General features: G+C 34.4%; 1 protein-coding gene across 2 annotated transcripts in view; it reads right to left on the bottom strand.

Annotated features, from left to right (window-relative positions):
* Nucleotides 1-23,868, bottom strand: part of STAG1 (STAG1 cohesin complex component) — a 459,794-nt gene that overhangs the window by 131,344 nt on the left and 304,582 nt on the right. For both annotated transcript variants that reach the window (XM_007457539.1, XM_007457540.1), the window contains exons 8-9: nt 22,842-22,993; nt 20,559-20,632 (exon numbers count right to left, since the gene is read on the bottom strand). In XM_007457539.1, the coding sequence (XP_007457601.1) occupies nt 20,559-20,632; nt 22,842-22,993 (226 nt within the window). The remainder of the gene's footprint in view (nt 1-20,558; nt 20,633-22,841; nt 22,994-23,868) is intronic.

Below are 23,868 nucleotides of genomic sequence, written 5' to 3'. Positions count from 1 at the left end.
TTTTTTTTTTTTTTTTGCGGTATGCAGGCCTCTCACTGCTGTGGCCTCTCCTGTTGCAGAGCAACAGGCTCCGGATGCGCAGGCTCAGAGGCCATGGCTCACGGGCCCAGCCGCTCCGCGGCACGTGGGATCCTCCCGGAGCCGCTTTGCGGCATGTGGGATCTTCCCGGACCAGGACACGAACCCGTGTCCCCTGAATTGGCAGGCGGACCCTCAACCACTGTGCCACCAGGGAAGCCCCTACAATATATTTTTTGATATACAGATATTTTTCTCATATTTTAGAGATCGTCAGTCTTTGATTTTTATATTACATTTATTTTTAACACCTTAATCTCTATTTCCAAAGGTCTCACTCCATTTAGAAAGATAACGTTTAGCTGCAGGTGTTTGGAAGTTTCCAAAGCAAAGATTAAGTAGGGGGCAAAAAAGTTAGTAAGACAAGAGGAAATGTATAAAGAAAATCACAAGATGAACGAATTTTCATAGTTCTAGTACTGGGGCCTTGAAACGAACAACTAAAAATGAAGTTAGAATACACTTTACTTGCAAACTCAAAGAAAGAAAAAAACTAGAAAAGAATAATTCTGGGGCAATTAATCCTCTGCTGTAGCTCTTTTTTAAAGCATAAAAGAATAATTATGTTCATTTCTATGGAAAACTTACCTAATTTACTGATCCTCAGTTAGTATGCCTTTACTTTAATATCTGGACTTAAGTTTTTGTTTTGAATTACTTTCTTGGCAAATGAAATTCAAATTGTTTTCTGCTACTGAATTTTAATTAAATGTTTTGTGTACTATTCTTATAGATGCTTTCCCAGTAAGGAAGAAGACTAAATTAAAATGACTGATAAATTTCAGAGACTAATTCTTGGTTAACATATATGTTTTGACACAGTTATCTCCCTTACACAAGAAATCTCATGAGAGCTCTAGAGTAAGAAATAATTACAAATGCTAAGAAGGTCCACTATCTAAATTGTACAACACAATAAATTCATGACTCAACCAATCTTGTCGCTAATGTTTGGCTAAAAAAATTTACATTTTCCAAAATAGAACAACTCCTAGAGATTGGGGGAAAAAAAGCCTAAGGGAGAAAGGAACAGCTGAAGGAATTACTGAAAAGTCATACTATATCCTTTATTAGACTGTGAACAAGAACTTGAGATTAGAGATGATAGCTTGCAGAAAGATGATTAAAATAAATATTACCTTACAGAGTATTAAATGTTAGCAAAGGGCAGTACAAGGAACACAGAAGCATGTAAAACGATGGAGGGAAACAGAAGGGGTCAAGGAAGGCTTCTGAGAGGCAGTAATGTTTGTGTAGACCCAAAGAACTGAAACTCTCCTGGTTTGCTTACTAAATCCAAATCTTCCATTGAATTATTTCAGGATAACCAGCATTATTTAAAGTATATCAGAAACATAATAAGTTTATGAAATTAAAAATACTTTTCATCTCTTTCATTGCATTATCCATTAAAGAAAAAACTGACAACATATACAACAAGGCATTTTATCACTAAGAGTCTCCCACAGAGCAGGTGACATAGCTATCTGCTACCCTGCATTACTCCTTAATATTCTATTAACAGAAATTTAGGCATAACATTAAAAACTGAATGTCAAGGATACATTAACTTTCAAAGAAAAATACCTTTAATTTATATTTACATTCTAACTATGAACTTAACCCACAGGTAAAGTCAAGGGTGAAATGTTAGGAAGTAAGAAGATTAAAATAATAGAATGACAGTTTACTCAGAATAAATCATATCATGGTATCATATAAGAATAGCTCTAAAAACATGATTCTGAAATGTTTCACTATTGTATAAAAAGATGAAAGACTCAACGAGAATTTAAAAAATATCCATGTTTCATCTTCTCAAAATTGTTGAAATCTTTCCTGTTATCACTTCTTTCATTAAATTTGTTAATAGTAAGAACCAAACTTTTAAATTCTTTTTATTTTTTGATTTTAAGACTTTCTCATGGTATTTGATGTTTTGTACTTTGACTACAGTAGGTCTATATGTGAAACATTTTCCTTAACCTACTCAACACTCTTTAATTTTTTAAATTTGAACATTCCATTTTTTAATCAATTTTGTAAAATTTCAGTTCTCTCATCTTACTACTTCTTTCCAATATTTCTCTCTTTGTTTGAAATCCTATGTAAAGGACTTAAGAGGTCTCTCAAATGATCCCCCATTTTTCAGAAATGTCATTCTATTATCTTCTATGCCTAGGTGAATTCCTCAATATTATATTCTAATTCACTAAGTGTCCCTTCAACAGTCTAAAGTATATTTTCTTCACTAAATATATATTCATTAATATATTTTTCATGTCTGGTATTTTAAAATTGTGTTTTTAAGTCCACTTCTTCATATTACATGCCATTTAATTGTTGAATAAACTGGGTCATTTGATCTATGCAACTTCCCACATTCTGGACTAAAATGATACCATAAGGATTCAGTCAGACAAAATGCTCTTCTATTTTCTGTATTTCCTATGGACTAGTAGTTAAATCTAACAATTAATTTAATCTTAATTTAATTTTAATTAATATTTAATTTTTGAAGTTGGGGCGGCAGGAGAGAAAAAGCATTAACTTAAAGTGTCATCTCTCCACAGCACTTCTATTTCTAGTATGTACATGCAGTAACATTTTCTCTTAATCAATAAAGTGGACTAAGTGATACTTCTGGAAAAACCAATGATTGGTATCCATGACATGCTGATCACTTTGGCAGGCAGGTCATACTCTCACCTATATTTTCAACCTTCTTTTGAGGAACTGAAATTTTTTTTTAATAAATTTATTTATTTAGTTAGTTTATTTTGGCTGCATTGGGTCTTCGTTGCTACACATGGGCTTTCCCTAGTTGCAGCGAGCAGGGGCTACTCTTCATTGCAGTGTGCAGGATTCTCATTGTGGTGGCTTTTCTTGTTGTGGAGCACAGGCTCTAAGTGTGTGGGCTTCAGTAATTGTGCCTCCTGGGCTCTACAGCACAGGCTTAGCAGTTGTGGCACATGGGCTTAGTTGCTCTGCAGCATGTGGGATCTTCCCGGCCCAGGGCTCGAACCCATGTCCCCTGCACTGGCAGGCAGATTCTTAACCACTGCGTCACCAAGGAAGCCCAAAGGAATTGTAATTTTAATGTATCAAAAGTGAGCTATGACAGATTCAATACTAGTATGCAAGGTCTGATTAAATTAAAAAATCAATAAGGTAACAGTAGGAAATTAAAGGATTGTTGTTTTTATGAGAATAATAGGTTGAAAATTTTGGCAAGACTCAGAAAGGGTGGGTCACTAAAATGAAATAAAGGCTATGTTATTTTGGTGTTGAAGATTGAGGTAAAATCATAAAAAATGATGTGGATTCTGCATTCAAAATTCTGTGGCTGAGCCAAGATGGACAGGATTTATGCTTCTTCCACTTGAAAAAACTAAAAAAACTGCATAAAATACATAAAATAATATTTTTTAGGTGTTGGATATCAGGCAGAGCAGGGCAGTGGTATAGGCAGGGGAACCTATACAGAGCCTGGGTATTTCCCAAAGTTGAGAAAAAGGAGCTGGGACTCTAGAGGACAAGGTGGTTAGATTTTACAAGGCACAGTACCAGAGATGCACAGAGAGAGTGAGCGCTGGGCATCTGCAGAAAAGCCCTATCAACTCTTCAGCTGAGTATAAAAAGCATGTACATGTGAACAAACCACTCAATGCTGCGGAAAGAATGGAAAGAGCAGAGAGGGCCACCTCTGGAGCAAACAAAGGGCTTGGAATACTTTGTGTTCCACTGAGGCAGAGCAGAAAAACCTTTTAATTCACAGGGCATCAAGAAAAGTACAAAGAATGGTTTTATCTTAGTATCTGGGTAAAGTTAACCTTAGACTAAATGCTGTCCTGGTCCACTTAACAAACCTTAAATAAAGTCTTGAAAAGATCAAACATTAATTACGTCCCAGAGAAAAGTGGATGAATATCTTAAGAATACACTGTCTGGTACCCAACAAAACAAAACCCACAGTGGTTGGCACCTAATAAAAACTGCCAGGCATTCAAAGGAGAAAATGACCCACAATAAGGGGAAAAATTAATCAAAACAAACAGAATCAGAAATGACACAGATGATAAAACTAGTGAAACAGAACATTAAAAGTTACAACAAAATATATATATTCAAGAGGCTTGAGGAGAGCCTGGAGGTAATAAAAGAAAATGAAGAAAATGACCCTGAAGAACATCATGACAAAATTGTTAAACTAGTTACAAAAAAAAAAAAAAAAAAAAAAAATTTAAATGCAACCAGAGCAAAAGATAAATTAACTACAAAGAACACAAGATAAGAATGACAGCAGTTCTAGTTGGAAACAAGCCAAACCAGAGATAATGGATCAATTCCTTTAAAAGACTGAAAAAAAAAAAGGTCAACCTATGATTCTATACTAAGAGAAAACACCTTTCTTCCCATCCCCCCAAATAACTCGAAACACAAAAGCAATCTTTTTAGTTTTCTGGAAATAGATTCAAAATGTTGAGAAGCATTTACTCATAAAAAGCTGATGAAATTTGGGCCCAAAACAGCAAAAATCTATGGTATTCTTGAATGGACATAACCCCTTCAAACACCCTAAAACTCAGAGCAGCAGGTGTAGTGGAGGTAGCAGGATTGGGAATACCCATGAAAACCATGGTTTTAAGCTGAGGAAGCTGACTTGATTGGTAGCAACATGCTAAATACCAACACCCAGGGAAGATTTCAATAAAAAGAGCAAACTCTGTAAGAAATGAATGGGGAAATAGCAGAGTTCTGCTAGCCTAAAGCTACAGTCCAGGAGAGATAAATTCCTCAGATTAAGTCCAAGTAAATTATTCAAAAACAAACCCCCCAACAATAGGACAAACTTCAGGGGGAAAAAAATCAGAATCCAAATTTGCTAAGACATATTTTGTAAAATGCACAGTTTTTAACAAAAGATTATATGATGTACAAAGAAAAAGGGAAGTAATACCTATACTTGGAAATTGAAACAGTCTAAAGAACTGTCTCCCAGTGGGCCCAGCTGTTAAATTTAGCAACGATTTTAAAGCAGATCCAATAAATATAATCAGATTATATTTAAAGATGCTATATTCAAAGAACTAGATGAGAACATGACAAGGCCTCAACCAACAGTGGATCATGATAAAGAAACAGCAACTATAAAAATAGGACCAACTGAAAAGTACAATAACAGAAATAAAAAACTCACCATATGGTTTCAGCAGCATACTTGAGTTGACAGAAAAAAACACTGAACCTGAAGATAGGTAAACAGAAATTACCCAAAGAACAGAGATGAAAAACATTGAGGAAGGAAAAACGAGAGAGAAGAGAGTGCGTGAGAGCGCACACATGCATGTAAGCTCCAAAAGCCTAGGAAACAATATCATGTATACCAGTATATGTGTGAAAGGAGTACAAACAAAGAGAAATGGGTAAAAAATACCTAAAGAATCAACTGCTAAAAGCTTATGAAATTTGATGAAAAACATGAATCTACAGATCCAAGAAGGTCAACAAAATATTAGTAGGATAAACACAAAGAGGTCCATATCTAAACACATAAGCAAACTGTTGAAAGCCAAAGAAAAATGGGGAAAAAAAGAAGAAAAGAAAATAAAAGCTACAAAAAAACTGACTCATAAATGTACAGGGGAACAACAAGATTAACAACTAATTTTTTACTCAGAGACAATGAAGTCCAGTAGGTGGTAGAAAGGCACTAAAAGTCTTAAAGGAAAATAAAACTGTCCACCAAGAATTCTATATCCAGCAAAACGATCTTTCAAATATGGAAGATGAAATAATGACATTTCCAGATAAAGACTGCTAGGACACTTGCCTTACAAGAAACTGTAAAGAAAGTCCTTCAAACTGAAAGAAATAACTGTATACAATAACTCAAATTCATAGAAGAAAATGAAGAATGCTGGAAATGTTAACAACAGGGTAAAAAGAGAAGATAGCATGAATACTTCTTTGTTTAATTTCATTGAAAATCTTAATATTGTATATACTGATAATAGTTAAAATGGTAATGTTGGGATAATACCAAATAGAGATAAAAGATATTTGACAATAATAGTACAAAGGAAGAACAAGAAAATGGGGCTATACTGGAGCAAAGATGCTACATTTATGTGAAATTAGTCATGTTAATGGGATGCAGTTTCTGTAGCAACCATAAAGAAAATAACAGAGATTGTTCAATGGATAAAAACACAAGATCCAACTCTAGGCTGTCTATAAGAGATATATTTCATATTCAAAGACACAAACAGTGAAAGAATGATAAAAGATACATCATACAAAAAGTAACCATAAAAGAACTAGAGATATATTATTATCAGGCAAAGAAGTCTTTGAGACAAAAAAAAAAAAAGTCATACTAAAAAAGGACATTTCATAATGATAAAAAGGTTTACAGGAAGATGTAACAAAACAGCAGAATATATCCTTTTTATATGCACATGTAGTATTTTTTTTGGATAATCCAACTGATTAAGAAAAAAACAAGGCCCATAAAGTATAAAATGATTTAAGTATCAATACCTGAAAGTGTGTTTACTAACAACAATGCAAGTAAACTAGAAATTAAGAAGAGAAATTAATTTGGAAAACCTCCAAATATTTTGAAATTAAACAAGAAAACTTAACAACCCATGAGTCGAAGAAGAAATCACAAATAATTAAGGAAATACTTAGTTCTGAATAAAATTTAAAATACAACATATTTGTTGTACAAAAAGTCATGGTATGTCACTAAAGCGGTATTTTGAGGGAAATTTATAGCTTAGCATGCCAGGTAAGAAAGGAAGAAGGCTATACAAATCAACAATCTACCAAAGGAAACTAAAAGAAGACAAGTAAATTAAAACTAAAGCAATCACACAGAAGGAAAAATTAAGGTTGAAGCAAAAATCAATGAAATAAAAAAATACATAAAGTCAATGAAAGCAGAAGTTTATCCTTTGAAAAGATCAATATAACTGATAAACCTTTAGCTAGGCTGACTGACCAACACAAAAAAGAGAGAAGATACAAATTACAAAATCAAGAATGAGTAAGAAGACATCCTACAGAAATAAAAATGATTATAAAGAAATATCATAAATAACATTATACAAACAAATGTGCAATATGCATGAAATAAAGTATTGTCTGAAAGAGACAAATTACTATAAAGAATCAACAAGGAATAGAAAATTTGGATAGATCTATAATAAGTTTAATTAGTAAATGAAAATCTTCACGCAAAGGAAAACCTAGGCTTAAAGGACTTCCATGGTGAATTCTATCAAATTAATAAAACAAGACAAAACCAAAAAAAAAAATCTTCTATAAACTCTTTCAGAAAATAGAGCAGGAGGGAACATTTTCCAGTTCTCTGAGGCTAGTAAGCATATTAATACCCCTTATGAAAGTAGACACAAAAATCCCTAACAAAATATTAGCAAACTAAATCCAGTAGCATAGAAAAAACATCATATACCATGACCATGTGGAATTTTCCCAGATTGGTCTAATATCTGAAAATGAATGAATATAATACCTTATATCAATAAAAAAGCCTGTATTTTTATCTCAATTGAAGCAGAAAAAATGAAACCAAACAATCAATCACAATAAAAACACCTAACAAAACCAGGTTAGAAGGGAATCTCATCCTACTAAAGGGTATCGACATAAAAACTTACAGCTAATGACATTATACTTAATTTTAAAGATTAATTATTTTCCCATTAAGATCAGGAATAAAAGTAAAGCTGTCCTCTCTCACCACTTTTACTCAATATTGTACTGTAGATTCTATTCAGTACAATAGGCCAATAAAAAAATTAAAAGTACCTTTGTTCACAAATGGCATGATCCTTTATGAAAGAAGCTACAAAAACAAAACCCCCAAGCTACAGAACTAATGAAAGTATTTTATAATTCTGCAGTAATAATATTTTACATAATAAGGAAGAGTCTAGGACAAAAATTAAGGACACAATTCCCATTATAACAAAATAAAAATGAAAACAAAAATAAACTTAACCAAAGTAGTATAAGATGTACACTGAAAATAATAAAAATTGCTAAGAGAAACTACAGAATATGTAAATAAATGGAGATACAACCTATATTCACAGAATGGAAAATTCAGTATAATGAGGGAGGAAATTCTCTCCAAATTGGTGTACTGATTTATTATATTCTCTATCAAAATTCCAGCAAGATTTTGTGTAAAAATTGACAATCTGATTATAGAATTTATATAGAAATGTAAAGAATCTATAATAGTCATAACAATTCTGAAAAACAAAGTAAAAGGACGTAACTACCTAATTTTAAAAACTTACTCTAAAAGAAAAATACTGTATGCTCTCACTTATATGTAGACTCTAAAAATACTAAACTAATAGAAATAGAGAGTAGAAAGGTGGTCACCAGATGCTGGGGTGGGGGAAAACTGGGGAGATGTTGGTCAAAGAGTACAAACTTCTAGTTATAAGATAAATAGGTTCTAGGGACCTAATGTACACCATACCATGGTGACTACAGTTAACAATACTGTAGTACACAGTTGAAAGTTGCTAAGGGAGTAACTCTTAAATGTTACCACCACCTAAATTAAAAAAGGTAATTACTTGAGATGATAGAGATGATAGAGGTATTAACTAACCTTACTGTGATAATCATTTCACAATATATTATGTGTTTCAAAGGATCTTGTTGTACACCTTAAACTTACATACATTATATGTCAATTACATCTCAACAAAGCTTTTAAGAAATACCTTAAAAGTACTGTAATCAATACAGCTGGTAAGAGTTTAAGGACAAATTAGAAAATCCAGAAATAAAACTTTGCATTCATGGTCATTTGATTCCCAAGAAAAATGCTAAAGCAATTCAGCTGAAGAACAGCCTTTCACCAACAGTGCTTGTAAAAATGAATATCTATATGCAAAAAGTGTCCTTATATCGCACCATAAACAATAATTAACTTTAAAAAATCATTCATATAAATTAACTTAAATTAACTTAAATGTTTAAATGATTAAACTTCTACAATAAAACACAGAAGAACAGTTTGGGTTAGGAAAAATGTTCACAGATATGACATCAAAAGCATGACCATAGAAGAAAAATTGGTAAATTACTGCATTCAAATTGAAAACTTTTGTTCTTCAAAAGGTATCATTAAGAAAATGAAAGGAAGGGGAAAAGGGGAAGGGGAAAAATATGAAAATCATTTATGTGATAATGCACCTGTATCAAGAATACAAAAAGTACTCCTATAAAATTCCTCTTGATAATTCTTAGAAAAAAAAGACACAATCAGTACAGACAAAAAAGACTTCAACAACAATCATCAACCAAGTTTGACCTAATTGACATAAAAACAAAACCATGATACATACTCTTTTCCTATGCAAGTAAAAAATTTATCAAGATAGAACATACTGTGGGCCATAAAACAAATATCAATAAACTTAAAAGCTTTCAAGTCACATAAAGTATGTTCTCTGACTAGAATGAACTTAAGTTAGGAGACAATAACAAAGTTTTGAGATATTTGCAAATATATACCAAACTTCTAAATAATCCATGACCCAAAGAAACAAGTCCAGATGGAAATTAGAAAGTATTCTGAACTAAATGAAAATGGAAACACAACATATCCAAATTTAAGGGATACAGCTATAGCATGCCTAAGAAATTTATAGGAGTAAAAATTAATAGGAGAGAATAAAGGCCTTATATCAGTGATCTCCATTTCCCCCCTGAGAAACTAAAGGGCAGAGGAAGGAAACCCAAAGAACAGTAAAAGAATAGTAATCAAGTGAAACAGAAAACAGAAAAATAGAGAAGTACAATTAACCAAAATCTCATTTTCTAAGAAAATATAAATATAATTGATTAGCTCTAGACAGACTGTTATGTGAGAGATGAAACCACCAATACTATGAACAACTTTATGATGATAATTCTTGAATATACTTCAACAACTTAGATGAATCTATCATTTTTTGGTAAGACAAACTGAACAGTCTTATATCTACTAAAGAAATTTAATTTGTAGTTTAAAACATCCTTACAAAGAAAACTCTAGAACCCAATGGTTTAATTCCTATCAGAGGAAGAAATAATACCAATTTTATTCAACTGTTCCAGAAAATTAAAAAGGAGAGAATACATCACAACTCATTCTACAAAGCCAGCATCACACTGGTACCAAAAACAGTCAGAGACACTCAGTAAAATAAGAGTTATAGATATATATCCCCCTTAAACACAGATACAAAAATTCCTAGGGAAATTTCAGCAAATGACATCCAACAAGATAAAAATAGAATAATGGAGAGAGGAGTGGCCAAGATGGAGGAGTAGAACGATGTTAAACTCACCTCCTCTCACAAGCACACCAAAATCACAATAATTTTCAGAACAATCATCAATTGTTGTAAGATGTAACTGTAACTTACCAGAAAAGATTTTGTACAACAAAAGACATAAAGAAGGAACCACAACAAGACCAGCAGGAGGGGCAGACTCGCAATATAATCAAATCCCATACCTGGGTGGGCAACCCACATACTAGAGAATAATTTTATTGTAAAGGTTATCTCACAGGAGTGAGAGTTATGAGCCCCACATCAGGCTGTCTAGGTTGGGGGTCCAGCACTGGGAAGAGAAGCCCCAGAGCATTTGGCTTTGAAGGCCAGGAGGGCTTGATTACAGGAGGTCCACAGGACTGGGGAAAATAAAGACTTCACTCTTAAAGGGTGCATACAAATTCTCACGTGCACTAGGGCAAAAGGCAAAAGCAGTAATTTGATAGGAGCCTGGGCCAGACCTACCTGCTGGTCTTGGAGGGTCTCCTGTGGAGGTGGGGGGCAGCTGTGGCTCACCCTGGGGACACAGACACTAGTGATAGACATATCAGGGAGTATTCATTTGAATGAATGCTTGGGGAGGCTAACATCTGTCTTCGGGCATCAGCAAAGAGCTGGCCCCATCCAACAGCCTATAGGCTCCAGTGCTGGGATGCCTCAGGCCAAAAAACTAACTGGATGGGGACACATCCCCACCCATCACCAGACAGGATTCCTAAGATTTCCTGAGCCAACATCCACCTAAAGACAGGCCTCTAGACAAGGCCCTGACCATCAGAGGGCCAAAACCCAGCTCTACCCCTCCCACTAGGAAGCCTGCACAAGCCTCTAGACCAGTCTAACCCACCAGGGGGCAGACACCAGAAACAAGAAAACTATAGTCACTCAGCTTGTAGACTGAATTTGGAAATGCAGGCCAGACATTACCCTGGGACCAGCTAGGCCCTGGTCCTTGGATTACAAGAGGGGAGTGCACTGCTGGGAAGCATAGGATGTAACCTACAGAGGGGCACTTCTACAAGGTCGAGACATCACTGAAGACATCAAACAGGAAATCAAAAATTACCCTGAGACAAATGAAAACAAAAACACAACAATCCAAAACTTATGGGACACAGGAAAAGCAGTTCTAAGAGGGAAGTTTATAGCGATACAAACTTACCTCAGGAAACAAGAACAATCTCAAGAGAAATGTAACCAATTTACCACACACATAAAAATACAAATAGCAATTTAGACAAAATGAGGTGACAGAGGAATATGTTTCAGATGAAGGAACAAGACAAAACTACAGAATAACAACTAAGTGACGTGGAGTTAGGCAATCTACCTGAGATAGAGTTCAGAGTAATGATTGTAAAGATGATAAAAGGTACTGGGACGAGAATTGATGCATGGAGCGAGAAATTAGGAGTTTTTAACAAAGAATTAGAAAATATAAAGAAGAACCAAACAGAATTGAAGAATATGATAACTGAAATGAAAAACACAATAGAAGGAATCAATAGCAGACTAAATGAGGCAGAAGAATGTATCAGTGAGCTGGAAAATAGAGTAGTGAAAATCACTGCCACGGAATAGAAAAAAGAAAAAAGAATGAAATGAAATGAGCAAGTTTAAGAGAACTAAAGCATGCTAATATTCACATTATAGGGGTCCCAGAAGGAAAAGAGAGAGAAAGAGCCTGAGAAAATATTTGAAGAGGTAATAGCTGGAAAGTTCCCTAACCTAGGAAAGAAAACAGTCACCCAAGTCCAGGAAGTAGAGAGTCCCATACAGGATTAACCCACAGAGGAACACACCTAGACACATTGTACTCAATTAACAAAAGTTAAAGATAAAGAGAGAGTATTAAAAGCAACAAGGGAAAAGTAACAAATTAAATACAAGGGAACTACTATAAGGCTACCAGCTGAATTTCCAGCAGAAACTCTGCAGGCCAGAAGGGAGGGGCACAATATTACTTAAAGTCATAAAAGAGAAAAACCTATAACCAAGAATACTCTACCAGCAAGGCTCTTGTTCAGATCTGATGGACAAATCAAAAGCTTTACAGACATGCAAATGCTAAAAGAATTTAGCACCACCAAACTAGCTTTACAAGAAATGCTAAAGGAAGTAGGCTGAAAGAAAAGGCCACAACTAGAAACAAGAAAAGGACAAAACTGAAAAGCTCACTGGTAAAGGGAAACATATAATAGAGGTCGGGAATCATCCATATACAAAGCTGGTAGGGAGGTTAAAAGACAAAGTATCATTTATATCCAAAAAAACGACAGTTAAGGGATACATAAAAAAATACATAAGGGATACATAAAAAAATTAGATATAAAATATAAGATCAAAAACAGTTATTGTGAGGGGAGGGGAGTACAAATGCAGGGTATCTAAAATGCATTTGAAATTAAGATATCAACAACTTAAAACAAAAAAATATATATAAACTGCTATACAAAAACCTCATGGTAACCACGAACCAAAACATGTAATAGATATACACACAAAAAAGAAAAAGGAATCCAAACATAACACTAAAGACAGTTATCAAGTCACAAGGGAAGAGAACAAAAAAAGGAGAAAAAAAAGACCTACAAAAACAAATCCAAAACAATTAACAAAATGGCAATAAGAACATACACATTTATAATTACCTTAAATGTAAATGGATTAAATGCTCTAACTAAAAGACACAGACTGGCTAAATAGATGCAAAAAACAGGACCCATATGTATGCTGCCTTCAAAGAGACTCACTTCAGATCTAGAGACACATACAGACTGAAAGTAAGGGGATGGAAAAAGTTATTCCACACAAATGGAAATCAGAAGGAACGTGGAGTAGCAATACTCATATCAGACAAAATAGACTTTAAAATAAAGACTGTAACAAGATACGAAGAGGGACACTCTACATGATGATCAAAGGATCAATCCAAGAAGAAGATATAACAATTGTAAATATATATGCATCCAACATTGGAGCACCTAAATATATAAGGCAAATGATAACAGATGCAAAAGGAGAAACTGACTGTAACAAAATAACATTTGGGGACTTTAACACCTGACTTACACCAAAGGACAGATCATCCAGAGAGAAAATCAATCAAGAAACACAGGCCAGGAACTTCCCTGGTGGTCCAGTGGCAAGACTCCACTCAATCAAGAAACACAGGCCAGGAACTTCCCTGGTGGTCCAGTGGCTAAGACTCCACACTCCCAATGCAGGGGGCCCGGGTTCGATCCTTGGTCAGGGAACTAGATCCCACATGCCACAACTAAGAGTCCGCATGCCACAGCTTAAGATCCCTCGTGCCACAACTAAGACCCGTGCAGCCAAATAAAGAAATAAAATAAATATTAAAAAAAAAAGAAAGAAACACAGGCCTTAAATGACACCTCAGATGGACTTAATTGATATTCAGAGCACATTCCATCTGAAAGCAGCAGAATACACATTCTTTTCAAGTGTACATGGAACATACTCCAGGACAGATCACATGCTGGGTCACAAAGCAAGCTTTGGTAAATTTAAGAAAACTGAAATCAAATCAAGCATCATTTCTGACCACAACTCTATGAGGCTAGAAACCAACTTCAAAAAAAAAACTAAAAAACATAAACATGCGGAGGCTGAACAATATCCTACCGAACAACCAATGGTTCACTGAAGACATCAAACAGGAAATCAAAAATTACCCAGAGACAAATGAAAACAAAAACACAACAATCCAAAACTTATTGGACACAGGAAAAGCAGTTCTAAGAGGGAAGTTTATAGTGATACAACTTACCTCAGGAAACAAGAACAATCTCAAAGAGACAACATAAATTTACACCTAAAGCAACTAGAGGAAGAAGAACAAACAAAACCTAAGGTTAGTAAAAGGAAAGAAATCATAAAGATTAGAGTAGAAATAAATGAAATAGAAATGAAGAAAACAACAGACAAGATCAATGAAACTAAAAGCTGGTTCTCTTAAAACATAAACAAAATTGATAAACCTTTAGCCAGACACATCAAGAAAAAAAAGAGAGGGCCCAAATCAACAAAATAAGAAATTAAAAAGAAGTGACAACTGACACCAAAAAAATACACAGAACCTTAAGAGACTACTACAAGCAACTCTATGTCAAAAAAATTGATAACCTAAAAGAAAGGGACAAATTCTTAGAAAGGTACAATCTCCCAAGCCTGAACCAGGAATAGAAAATAGGAACAGACCGATTACAAACACTGAAATGAATCTGTGATTTAAAAACTCCCATCAAACAAAAGTCCAGGCCAGAAAGCTTCACAGGCGAATTCTATCACATATTTAGAGAGGAGTTAACACCTATCCTTCTGAAACTATTTCAAAAAATTGCAGAGAATGAACACTTCCGAGCTCATTATATGAGGCTACACCACCCTAATACCAAAAACAGACAAATATATCACACAAAAAGAAAATTACAGGCCAATATCACTGATGAACATAGATGCAAAAATCCTCAACAAAGTACTAGCGAGCTGAACCCAACAACACATTAAAAGGATCATACACCATGATCAAGTGGGATTTATCCCAGAGATGCAAGGATTTTTCAATATCCTCAAATCAATCAATGTGAGACACCACATTAACAAACTGAAGAATAAAAACTATATGATAATCTCAATAGATGCAGAAAAGCTTTTGATAAAATTCAACATCCATTTATGATAAAAACTCTTTAGAAGGTGGGCATAGAGGCAACACACCTCTACATAATAAAGGACATATATGACAAACAGACAGCTAACATCATACTCAATGGTGAAAAGGTGAAAGCATTCCCTCAAAGTTCAGAAAGAAGACAAGAATGCCACTCTCGCCACTTTTATTTCAACATAGCTTTAGAAGTCCTAGCCAAGGTAATCAGAGAAGAAAAAGAAATAAAAGTAATCCAAATTGGAAAAGAAGATGTAAAACTGTAACTGTTTGCACATGACATGATGCTATACATAGAAAATCCTAAAGATGCTACGAGAAAACTATTAGTCCTCATCGATGAATTTGGTAAAGTTCCTGGATACAAAACATACAGAAATCTGTTGCATTTCTGTACCCTAACAACAAAACATCAGAAAGAGAAATTAAGGAAACAATCCCGTTTATTATCGCATCAAAAAGAATAAAATACCTAGGAATAAACCTACAAAAGGAGGCAAAAGACCTGTATTCTGAAAAGTATAAGACACTGGCAAAAAGAAATTGAAGACAACAGAGATGGAAAGATATACCGTGTTCTTGGATTGGAAGAATATTTTTTTAATTAAAAAAAATTTTTAATTTATCTTTTAAAATTTGAAGCATAGTTTATTTACAATGTTGTGTTTCAGGTGTACACAGTAATTCAGCTATACATGCACACACACACACATACATGCATTTTTTTCAGATTCTTTACCCTTGTAAGTTATTACAAAATATTGAGTATAGGTCCCTCTGCTATGCAGTAGGTCCTCATTGGTTATCTATTTTATATATAGTAGTGTTTATATGTTAATCCCAAACTCTTAATTCCTCTCTCCCTCCATCCCCCTTTGGTAACCATAAGTTTGTTTTCTATGTCTGTAGATCTATTTGTTTTATAATTAACTTCACTTGTATCTTCCATTTATCTGTCGATGGACATTTATTTAGGCTGCTTCCGTGTCTTGGCTATTGTTAATAGTGCTGCTATGAACACTGGGGTGTATGTATCTCTTTAAATTATAGTTTCCTCTGAATATATGCCCAGGAGTGGTATTCCAGGATCATATGGTAACTTTATGTTTAGTTTTTTAAGGAACCTCCATGGTGTTCTCCATAGTGGCTGCACCAATTTAATCTCACCAACAGTGTAGGATGGTTTCTTTTTCCTCCACACCCTCTCCAGCATTTATTATTTGTAGACATTTTCATGATGGCCATTCTGACTGGAGTGTGGTGATACCTCACTGTAGTTTTGATTTGCATTTCTCTAATAATTATGATGTTGAGCATCTTTTCTTGTGCCTGTTGCTATCTGTATGTCTTCTTTGGAAAAAGTCTATGTAGGTCTTCTGCCCAGTTTTTTGATTTGTTTTTTTTTTTTAATTGAGCTGTATGACCTGTTTGTATATTTTGGAAATTAATCCCTTGGTGGTGCACTGTTTGTAAATATATTCTCCCATTCCATAAGCTGTCTTTTCATTTTGTTTATTATTTCCTTTGCTGTGCAAAAGCTTTTAAATTTAATTAGGTCCCATTTAAAAAGTATTTGTTTTTATTTCCATGATTCTAGGAGACAGATCTAAAACAATCTTGCTGCGAATTATGTCAAAGAGTGTTCTGCCTATGTTTTCCTCCCAGAGTTTTATAGTAACTGGTCTCACATTTAGGTCTTTAATCCATTTGAGTTTAGCTTTGTATATGGTGTTAGAGAATGTTCTAATTTCATTCTTTTACATGTAGCTGTCCAGTTTATCCAACACCACTTCATTTTTTTTAAATGATTCACTTTTTTATATAAATTTATTTTGTTTATTTATTTGGTTATGCCAGGTCTTAGTCACAGTTCGCAGGCTCCTTAGTTGTGGCATGCAAACTCTTAGTTGCGGCATGCATGTGGGATCTAGTTCCCTGACCAGGGGTCAAACCTGGGCCCCCTGCATTGTGAGCATGGAGTCTTAACCACTGTGCCACCAGGGAAGCCCCTGGCACCACTTCTTGAAGAGACTGTCTTTTCTTCATTGTATATTCTTGCATCGTTTGTTGTAGATTAATTGACTATAGGTACATAGGTTTATTTCTGGGCTTTCTATCCTGTTCCATTGATCTTTATTTCTGTTTTTGTGCAATAGCATACTGTTTTGACAACTGTAGCTTTGTAGTATAGTTTGAAATCAGGGAGCCTTATTCCTCCAGGTCCATTTTTCTTTCTCAGAATTGCTTTGCTTATTTGGGGTCTTTTGTATTTCCATACAAATTAAAATGTTTTTTGTTCTAGTTCTGTGAGAAATGCCATTGGTAATTTGATAGGGGTTGCTTTGAATCTGTAGATTGCCTTGTGTAGTAGAGTCATTTTAACAATATTGGAAGAAATCAATAAAAAAAGAAAGATATAAATGAACTTACTTACAAAACAGAAATAGAGTGACCGACACAGAAAACAAAGTTTTGGTTACCAAAAGGGATGGGCAGGGAAAAGATAAATTAGGAGGATGGGATTAACATATACACATTACTGTGTATAAAATGTAATAGATAACCGAGAAGGACCTAATGTATAGCACAGGGAAGTATACTCAATATTTTGTAATAACCTACAAGGGTAAAGAATCTGAAAAAAATTGATATACATTCATATACAGTAAGTCCCCTACATACGAACCTTCAAGTTGACAAGTTTCAAAGACGTGAACATGCGTTTGCATGTCTAATCATGTAAGTTAGTTCACATGTCTGGCGTACACTGTGATGTGTGTGCATCCTCTTCAAGTGGTTGTGCTTTTGTGTACTTTACTGTACAGTAATTTATACAGTAGTAGAGGATCTTTATTTCAAGCCCAGGATGTCCGGAAGCAAGTGTAAAAGCAGCAGTGATGTAGCTGGTACTGCTAAGAGGCACCAAGACTTGGAGGTCCAGAGCAAAGACAAAGAGAGAGACAAGAGGAAGAACAAGTAACTCAAGAACTGAAGAGATTTACGATGCAGGAAATGGCAAGGGGATTTTCTTTAGTTGAGGAGGCACTGTTAATTTTTGAGGCACAGGAGCCAAATGTGGAACAGTACACAAAGGTTATAGCAGCCATTCAGGATGCAATCCAGTGCTACTGTATCATTTATGATGAGAAAAAAAGAGCTACTACCCAGACATCACTGGATCATCTTTTCAAGAGGGTAGACAGAACTGAATCCAGCAAGGAACCAGAACCTGTGCCATCAATGTCGGGCGTGAGTGAAACTGCAGCTTGCCCTCCATCTCCTGTTGCTGACGATCCTTCAGCTCTGCCATCTCCCATCTCCTCTCCCTCATCCAGTCAGTAACTCTTCTTCCCTGTTCACTTGATGCCAGCCTCTGTAAGCCAGCTATTGTACTGTACTACTGTACTTTTCAAGGTACTGTATTGCAAGATGAAAAATGTTTTATTGTTTGCGTGTGTTTGATTTTTATGAATTATTTGCGTGAAAAGTATTATAAACCTATTGCAGTACAGTACTGTACTGCATAACCAATTGTGTTAGATGGGTATCTAGGCTAACTTTGTTGGACTTAACAAATTGGACTTACGAACACACTCTCGGAATGGAATTCATTTGTATGTAGGGGACTTACTGTGTATATCTATATATCTATACATACATCTATATCTATCTATATCTATCTATATATATATCTGAATCACTTTGCCGTATATCCGAAACTAACAGGACATTGTAAATCATCTACATTTCAAAAAAAATGACTTTATAGCAATAAAAAGATTTAAATGAAGAAAAATAATATATCATGATCATGTGTGTGGGTTTTATCCCAAGAAGTTCAGGTTGAGTTAACGTTTAAAAAAATCAACCAATTTAATTCACCACATTAACACTCTTAAAAAAGAAAAACTAAATAATGATCTCAAAAGATGGAGAGAAGTATTTGACAAAATTCAATATCCATTCCTAACAAAGTGTCAGAAAACTAGGGATAGGAAACTTCCTCAACCAGATAAAGTTAATCTACAAAAAATTTACAGTTAAGTCTTAAGGATAAAAGACCTTAATTTTATTAGTGAAAGAAGCCAGACCAAGACACGAACAAAAATCAGGAGTACAAAGTGTAAATTCCATTTCTATAAAATTCTAGAAAATGTAAACAAATGAGTTAGGAAGGAGATCATTGATTGCTTAAGGATGGGGAAGGGGGAGAGTGGCAGCAAAGGAGGAATTACAAAGTGGTAGGAGAAAACTTTTGAGGTTAATGGATATATATTCATTATCTTGCCTGTGGTAGTTTTACAGGTAAGGGTTTGTGTGTTGTGTGTGTGTGTGAAAAGTCATCAAATCATACACTTAAATGTGCTGTTTATTTTATGTTAATTATATATCTATAAAGCTGTAATTTAAAAAAAAGACTGCATGGCAGATATATGGAAATTTTTGTTTTGAAAATAAATTTGTTGATAATTCATTACATGCATGGTTTATGTAAGAAAGAGGATGTGATACTCCATTCAGAGAATTCATACTCAAAGTAAAAGCCTTGGTTCTATTTCAAAAGAGTTTTACATTTTCAGTTAAAATAAAATGTTTTAAGGTAAGTTATCAAAGCTACAAATTTTTCCTTTTTAAAAAAAAATAATTTCCCTGTTTTAATTAACTTTTAAAACTAACTGGCCAATTAAAGTCTTAAATGTGTCTAAAGACAGTGCATCTATTATCTGTGTCTATCTGCCTAAACATATCAAATCACGCCTAATTAATAGAAGGCAACAAGCGTATGTATATGATTCATTAATTCTTCATGAAATACGCTCATGTAGTATTTTAATAGGTCACACGTTTCAAAGAAAGACAACTTGCAATGGAGCATGACAAAAATACTTCAGAAATACTTTGATCCTATTTTCTTGTGTATAGTTGAAGGTAAAAAAAGAGTGATGTTATAAAGATGCTGCATTATCTGCAGAGGTGCCCTCTACCATACTCATTTCTCCCATCTTCACCAACACATTTTTAAAACACTGTTGGTTAATTTGATCATATAACAAGATGAGTACAAAAGGGCCACAAGCAGGGAATTTAATATTTTCAAATATGAAGACAATCAAATCTTATTAAGGTCACATTAACTTAATGATATCTCATTAATATTACATCAGTACAAATGCAAGTACCTAGGATCTCTAACAGTATATGTTCTGAATCTGGAAGAGTGTGGCAATGGTGGTGGTGGTACAATTTTGACCACAGTTAATAGTACATTTATTTAGCTTTTATACCCAAAGCTGTTTTCCAGCTAACAAAACAAATAATTAGAAAGTTTATATTTTTATTGCCTAGGACTACAAAGAAGCAATAAATTATTTAAGTTAAAAATGTTCTAAATGATTTTTAAAATCCCTTACCGGTATCGATGAACAAATATACCCTTAAAAATAGAGTTCATCATATTTTCAATTTCATCTTGATTTTCTTGTAGCTGAAATGAAAAATAAAAATATAAATTAAAATATTGATCATTTTATTTGCAATAAAGAGTTCCAATTGTTTTTAATTCCTGATTATTCTCATTCTGGGTAATTTTCAATCTTTCTTCTCATGTATTGTGCAACAGATGTCCGAAATTAACAGTATTCTTTCATTATTTCTATAGCTTTTCTACATTGGCTTAAAACCACTTTCTGTCTCTCTCAACATGTATTACACAATGACTAAAAATGAGTGGTGTGGCTAAGTGTGACCAGATTACTACCACAAAATATCATCTGCTTTCAGAATAGGCCTCAATTTCTTTATCTCTCCTGTCCAAACCAGGTCCCCTGCTTGGTTTTACATTTCTTGGTAACAGATCATCCTCGATTATCACACTTGCCACTGTGTAAGAAAGTTCCTATTCCACCTAAAGTATCCAAATATTACTCTGCGTCTGATTAGCAACAAACTGAGCATTGGTCAAATTCCCAATATAGGAGGAACAGCAGAAGATAGCAAGGACACTAGCCATTAGTGGTGAAATGCAGCAACAAAATAAAATACTATAGAAAAGATATAAATAAATTTCAGGCAATACTACACATTGGAGTTAAAGTTTGAGTTTACTACTCAAAAGGAACAAAAAGCACTGATACAAAATCACATTCAAGATGATAGTTTTTATTTTAATTCGTTCTGCAGTGAAATATTTGGTTTTACTGCATTTATACAAATGTGACAATAAAATTCCTTCAGACTTTCTCTTTTGCTATATGCTTTGTTTTGGGTTTTACTGAAATAACTTTGGGAATACCTTTATAGTAAATCATTCAAATTACTGAAACTTACTATAAGTTCTACTTTTGCTGCATTTATTATATAAAAAATTAAATAATTTATAGGAGATACAGTTTGGTTAGCAGTTCTTACTGAAGTACAGTTCCAAAACTTACTTACAATTATTTCTAGTATAGAATGTGCTATGAGTTGTACTGTGTTCCTCAAAACTTCATATGCTGAAGTCTTAACTCCCAGAACCTCAAACCTTACTTGGAAATAGGGCTGTAGCAGATGTAATTAGTTAAGATGGGTTCATACTGGAGTAAGATGGGCCCCAAATCAAATATGACTGTCTCCTTTTTATAATGGAGAAATTAAGAGACACACACACAGTGAGAAGGCCATGTGAAGATTAGAGTTATCTGCCAGTTCTAGACTATACAACTGTGAGACAATAAATTTCTGTTCTAAAGAAAAATCAGGGACTTCCCTGGTGGTGCAGTGGTTGGACTCGAACCCTGGTCTGGGAAGATCCCACATGCCACGGAGCAACTAAGCCCACGTGCCACAACTACTAAAGCCGGTGCGCCTAGAGCACATACTCTGCAACAAGAAAAGCCACTGCAATGAGAAGCCCCCGCTCTCCGCAACTAGATAAAGCCCACGTGCAGCAATGAAGACCCAATGCAGCCAAAACTAAATAAAAATTTTAAAAAATAATAATTAAAAAAAAAAGAAAAATCAGTTTGTGGTATATGCTACAGCAGTCCTAGCACTCCAATACAGCACAGACCATAATTTAAGCATAAGTTTGTTGCTTCCTGCTGCCTGTTATAACCCATTATTTATTGACAGCAATATATTTATAGCACTGAGATACTATTCTTTTTTCAAGTTAAAATACAGACTAACACTGTACCTCTAAAATTTCATTTCTGATTGGATGAATAAAAATGTTGCCTACTAAAAATCCAGTTTAAAATCTCTTTCAACACATTTATAAGAAAATTTCACTGCAAAATTGGAACCAATCTTATTATTAACAGAAATGTCTCATACATCTACTAATATATAGTCTTTGGCTTTCTCCTGCAATGCATCTTTGCTGGCCCCTAGTTCTGATGTTAGTATTTCCTGTGCTTTCTGGGCCCATAGCTTGATAATCTTTTTGAGTTATCTAATTCCCAGACCACCTTCTTTCTAAAGTATGGTTGTTCTGTGTTTCTCTTCTGCCCTCAGACAGCACTCAGATAATCAATCACTGGCTGGAAGCAAATTCCAGTTTCATTTGAAAACTTTGAGATCAAATATTCAAACTTAAAAAAGAAACAACTTTCAAAAATACACACAAACCTTTTTAGAGAGAATAAAAACACATATGATATAGTTACTACACATTTACAGAACATAAGAATCGCAGTTACTGTGAACCTTACCTCTTTGCGTTTTTGAAGTAGTAACTCCAACCTTTCGTTGGCTCTCTTCCCAATCATTTTATTTCTCTCAGCTTCATACTGTCTCTGTGTATTATCCTGATGAATACTGAGGTTTAAGGCAACATTCACCAGAGCAGTCATGAGCTTCATGGCTATGAAATAAAGTAAGATTATAGTATTCACCTGTGAATCAGAATTTCATCCATAAGACTACAAATTTATAACAGAAATGGATGATGGAAGGAAACTAGTCAACTTCTATGTTTTACAATCTAGGCATAATTTAAATAAGAAAGATGAAAAATTATTTTATAGAAATAAACTCACCATTTTAGTCTGTGACAATTTTCTCTGCCTCAGTATCCCTATAAGCTTGGCTCATTAACATTCCCACTTAAAAACAGACTCATCCTGGGAGTTCCCTGGTGGTCCAGTGATTAAGACTTAGTGCTTTCACCTCCGTGGCCCTGGGTTCAATCCCAGGTCGGGGAACTAAGATCCCAAAAGCTGCTCGGTGCGGCCAAAAATAAAAAACAAAACTCCCAGCAGGAAGGATTTATGTAGTCTCCTCAACAACCCCTTTCCCTCACTTTCAAACATACACAACCTAAGTAAGAGCATACTAACCAAACCTTTTAGACCTTTCTTCTGGCCACCAATTCTGTGTATACAATTACTTCCTTAATACCTTTACTTAGATGCATCAAAGTGTCTTATTTGCTTACAATCAACTCATGACTTTTACTCCCAAAGATGGTCCTTTCCCTGTTTTCCTCACCTCAATGAATGGCATAACCTCTGATCCCTGAAAAATAGACTGAACCTACCAAAGTCATTAAATTCATTAGAAATATATTCTGTGAATTTCTGATCTGTTTCCCCAGTCACAGTGTTAATGTAATTTTAAACACTCACTTGTATTTGTAAATCTAATTAAATATTATCAAACTTCTCTTTCAAGTCCTCTGAGGAACAGGTATGACACAAACCTTAACCTTTTGTCTATTCAAATTTACTTCATCATTGA

The sequence above is a fragment of the Lipotes vexillifer genome, unplaced genomic scaffold (genome assembly GCF_000442215.2).
Source record: "Lipotes vexillifer unplaced genomic scaffold, Lipotes_vexillifer_v1.1 scaffold86, whole genome shotgun sequence".
Lineage (NCBI taxonomy): Eukaryota > Metazoa > Chordata > Mammalia > Artiodactyla > Lipotidae > Lipotes > Lipotes vexillifer.
The sequence above is the reverse complement of the archived record's forward strand: the minus strand, read 5'-3'. Positions and strand labels throughout refer to the sequence as shown.